The sequence below is a fragment of the Frankliniella occidentalis genome, unplaced genomic scaffold, assembly GCF_000697945.3.
Source record: "Frankliniella occidentalis isolate FOCC.00 unplaced genomic scaffold, Focc_3.1 Scaffold61, whole genome shotgun sequence".
In the NCBI taxonomy this organism is placed as follows: domain Eukaryota; kingdom Metazoa; phylum Arthropoda; class Insecta; order Thysanoptera; family Thripidae; genus Frankliniella; species Frankliniella occidentalis.
This window is the reverse complement of record NW_026267191.1, coordinates 72,660-76,073: the sequence shown is the minus strand read 5'-3', so window position 1 is coordinate 76,073 and position 3,414 is coordinate 72,660. Positions and strand designations below refer to the sequence as shown.

The 3,414-nt window shown below is 58.6% G+C and overlaps 1 protein-coding gene across 2 annotated transcripts in view; it reads right to left on the bottom strand.

The window, feature by feature from the left end:
* The window catches only part of LOC113213663 (protein pangolin, isoforms A/H/I/S-like), a 154,431-nt gene extending 151,628 nt beyond the window's left edge, over nucleotides 1-2,803 (bottom strand). The window contains exon 1 of one of the 2 annotated variants that reach the window (XM_052267958.1): nucleotides 2,432-2,803. In XM_052267958.1, the coding sequence (XP_052123918.1) occupies nucleotides 2,432-2,578 (147 nt within the window). In that variant the 5' untranslated portion in view covers nucleotides 2,579-2,803. The remainder of the gene's footprint in view (nucleotides 1-2,431) is intronic. The other variant, XM_052267959.1, reaches the window with a different exon arrangement.
* Between the last annotated feature and the right edge of the window lie 611 nt (nucleotides 2,804-3,414).

Below are 3,414 nucleotides of genomic sequence, written 5' to 3'. Positions count from 1 at the left end.
GGGGGCGGACTCGAGACTCGCTCACACAGTCGTGCAAATTATTTTGTATTTGTTATTTTCCCCCTGGCTACGGCGCCGCTTCAAAACGAACTCCACACTGACAGCTTCTGCGCCTGCACTTTTTTAACTTTCGAGGAGGGTTGATTTCGGCCGCAAATGAGGAACCTTAGCGGCCGCTTTTGTCGTCGACAACTACGACGACGGCCGTCGGCGGCCGCGTCGGGCGGCGACCACCGCAACAACCCCCAGCCCAGCCTCGCGCCAGGTGCCGGAGGTGCGACATCCGCTGCGGCAGGGGCGGCGCCGCGCCGCTCAGCACAAAACCGCTGGTGAAAAGTAAAAAGGGCGTAAGTCCACGGACTTCGTTGTATTAGACTTACGCCCATTTCACTTTTCAACAGTGAAACCACCCCGACAACGGGTATTGCTGGCTGGCTGATCGCGTAGGTTCAACAATCTCTATTTTGTTCACCATATTTTAGCGGTCGGTCGGTCGGTCTCTCTCTCTCTCTCTCTCTCCAGGGGAGACAAACAGGTTCGTTAATGCCGTCATAATCGCAGCGAGTTACGACCCTTGCTCGTGGCGCGCTGCCCGCAGTGCCGCTGCTGCGGCACTGCCCAGCCCGGGCTCGAAGGTACCACGAGGTACCACGAGGTACCTCCCCGCCGCCGCCCGGGCCCCGAGAGAGGTGTACCCTACGAACAATGGCGGCGAGCGAGCGGGGCACAGCAGTTTACCGGTAATCAACACCGGCTTCACCAGAGAAAATAAATAAATTGATCCGCGGCGGCCAGTTTGGAACAGCGAGCCGGTTCTTACAGAGCGTGGCGGCGCGCCTGGCCGCGTCCGAACGAGGACGAGCAAGCAAGCGGGTACATATACGCGTCCGGAAACGACGTGTGCCCAGTTCAACGTTTTCCAGGGAACGGCGCAATGGCGCCAAAAAAGGGAAAAGATTTAAAACAATAAAACATGTACGAAGAACTTCAAGATCGAAACTGGTAACAAACGTCCGTCGCGTCGCGCTTGTCTTTACACACGAAAATCCGTATTAACTTCAGAGTGCGCGTGCTTACTGTTGCGAATAATTTTTGTTCACAATAACGCACAATTTTCTTAGAAGTTGCGAAAACAATTGACAGTTTGTTTTTTTCTACAATGAAGAACAAAAAGTTGGACGCAAAGACAGCACGCACACAGATGTTCAAATAAATAAGCAGACAAATAGTTCACAAGAATTTAATGCGTGTACGTATCGACTATGGCGCCCGGCGCCAAGGGATTCACGTATTTTTTCGCTTTTTTTCCCACGTTATCTCGCCAAAGTCTCTGTCTCCGTCGCTCTCTGTCTCGGTGCAGATAAGGCTAACGCCTCCTCCCCTCCCCCTCCCTCCCCCACACACAATCGCATCTCCCGCGAAAAGCTTTTGGGCCGTCGCCGGTCTCGTCGTCTCTCGGGCGGCCGCAGCTGTCAGGCACAACAAGCGGACCGGGAACCATTGTCTGTGCGCCGGAGCCGGACCCCGGCCGGTGCAGCGCTGCACCCCCCGGACCGGGTCGGGCATTCCACCTGAGAGTAAAGTGTTGGCGCACCTGTCCCCGGACCAGGACGGCGACGACGACGACGACGACGGGGCAACACGGAGGACCGCGACGAGCAATCTAGTCGTGCACCACCACTCACACCCACCAAAGAAATATACAGACAGGAAAGCTTTTTGAGGCGTCGTATATACGTTACCAACGCGCGCGGTAGCACTCGGACCTGCTGGGCTGGGTGGAAAAGAAACAACACCACATACACCGCTCGCCGCTCCGCCGGGGGTTGCCAACTGCCGCATACTTGAAGTGGCCAGGAGTGGCTTACAGGTAAAATGCCGATAATCCCGTCCAGTAATTTAAAGAATCACAATCGCAACAAAGGAGACGCTCGCGTACATATTGGCTACGTTCAAATGAACAACAGTGTTTGGATGCGGGACTTCCCTCCGATGTGCGTGTAGCCACCAGCCCGCCCGGGCGAAAAGGGGTTGAACAGGCGTGACAACACACCAACCGGGCCGTGACGTTGACACACACATCGAGGTTGACAGGCCCAACAACAATACTCCAAAATGCAGATGGCAACAACCGGAGAGCGACGAACACAGCAAACACTTGACAATTCCGGCAAAGCAGATAGCGCCAGATGTATCCGTAATCCAGGTTCTGACGGGGTGGCGTTGGTCTTCAGTCATATCCAGGGCAAAGTGTATCCGATAACTTGTGGCGCTTCTTTCTTGGAGGAGCACTACACCATTGACACACACACACAAACACTTTGTCTTGAGCACCACAAAAACTAGACACCACGGCACTCGCATCTTCCTTCCACTCTCTTCCACTACTCGCAAATTAAAATAACCACACACACACACAAAACATAATTACCTCTGATTCCGTGAGGTCTATTAAGCTACTCTTCTCCTCCGTCAAGTTCTCCGACCTTTTCTCGTCCTCGCCTTCATCTTTGAACACTTTAACCTCATCTGTACTTCCCAGGTCGTCTCCACCGCCACCGCTGCTCACATGTGGCATTTTGTTCACATGTAGCCGCGCGGCGCGCTCGCGGCTCGCACTCCCGCACACGCACTCATACACACGGTATCACAGACGCGGGGGGGTTGAGGGGGGGAGGGGGTCAGCACGGCCGGTGCTGCGAGGCGGCGGGCGGGGCGCTGGCGGCACGGCGGAGCGCGCGGCGTGCCATCTCCAGGGAACACTGCACTCGCACTGGGGCCGGGCCAGCCAGAACCAGCCGCCGACGGGCCGACGGAGGACGGAGCCGAGCCGAGCCGATCCGAGCCGAGCGGAGCCGCCCGGCGTGGCGGCGCGCGGCGCAGCAGCCGAACACCCGAGTCGAGCCCAGCCGAGGCGGGCCGAGCGGAGCCGAGCCGAGCGCGCGCCGGCTCCCGTGAGCCTTCAAAAAGCCCTGGCGGCTGCGCGCCGGTGTGGCGTGCTGTGTGCTGGTGGTGTGGACGGGGATGGGCCGGGCGGCGAGAGGCAGAGGAGGAAGGCTGAGGCCTGTGCAGGCCGACCCGACACCCGAGCGCCGCCCGGCACCACCCGGCACGAGCTTCGGCTTCCCTTCGGCCGCGCTCGGTGTCGGCGGCGGCTCGGGCGGCTCGTCCAATCACAGCGCTCCTTTGATGATGTTGATGCGAGCAATAGCGCGCGGCCGCGCCTGAGCAGTACGGCCCCGCCGCGCCTAGGGAGCCTGGAGGGGGGAGAGTCGCAGAGGTCACGTGACATGCTTCGCTCTGATTGGTGCGGTTCCAATGTGTTTTGGCGGGGTCCAGCACAATGCCTCATACCTGCCGAGCTTGCACCGGAGGGTCCGGCCTGATCGTCTGCTAGCTCGGACTGCGCGTGCG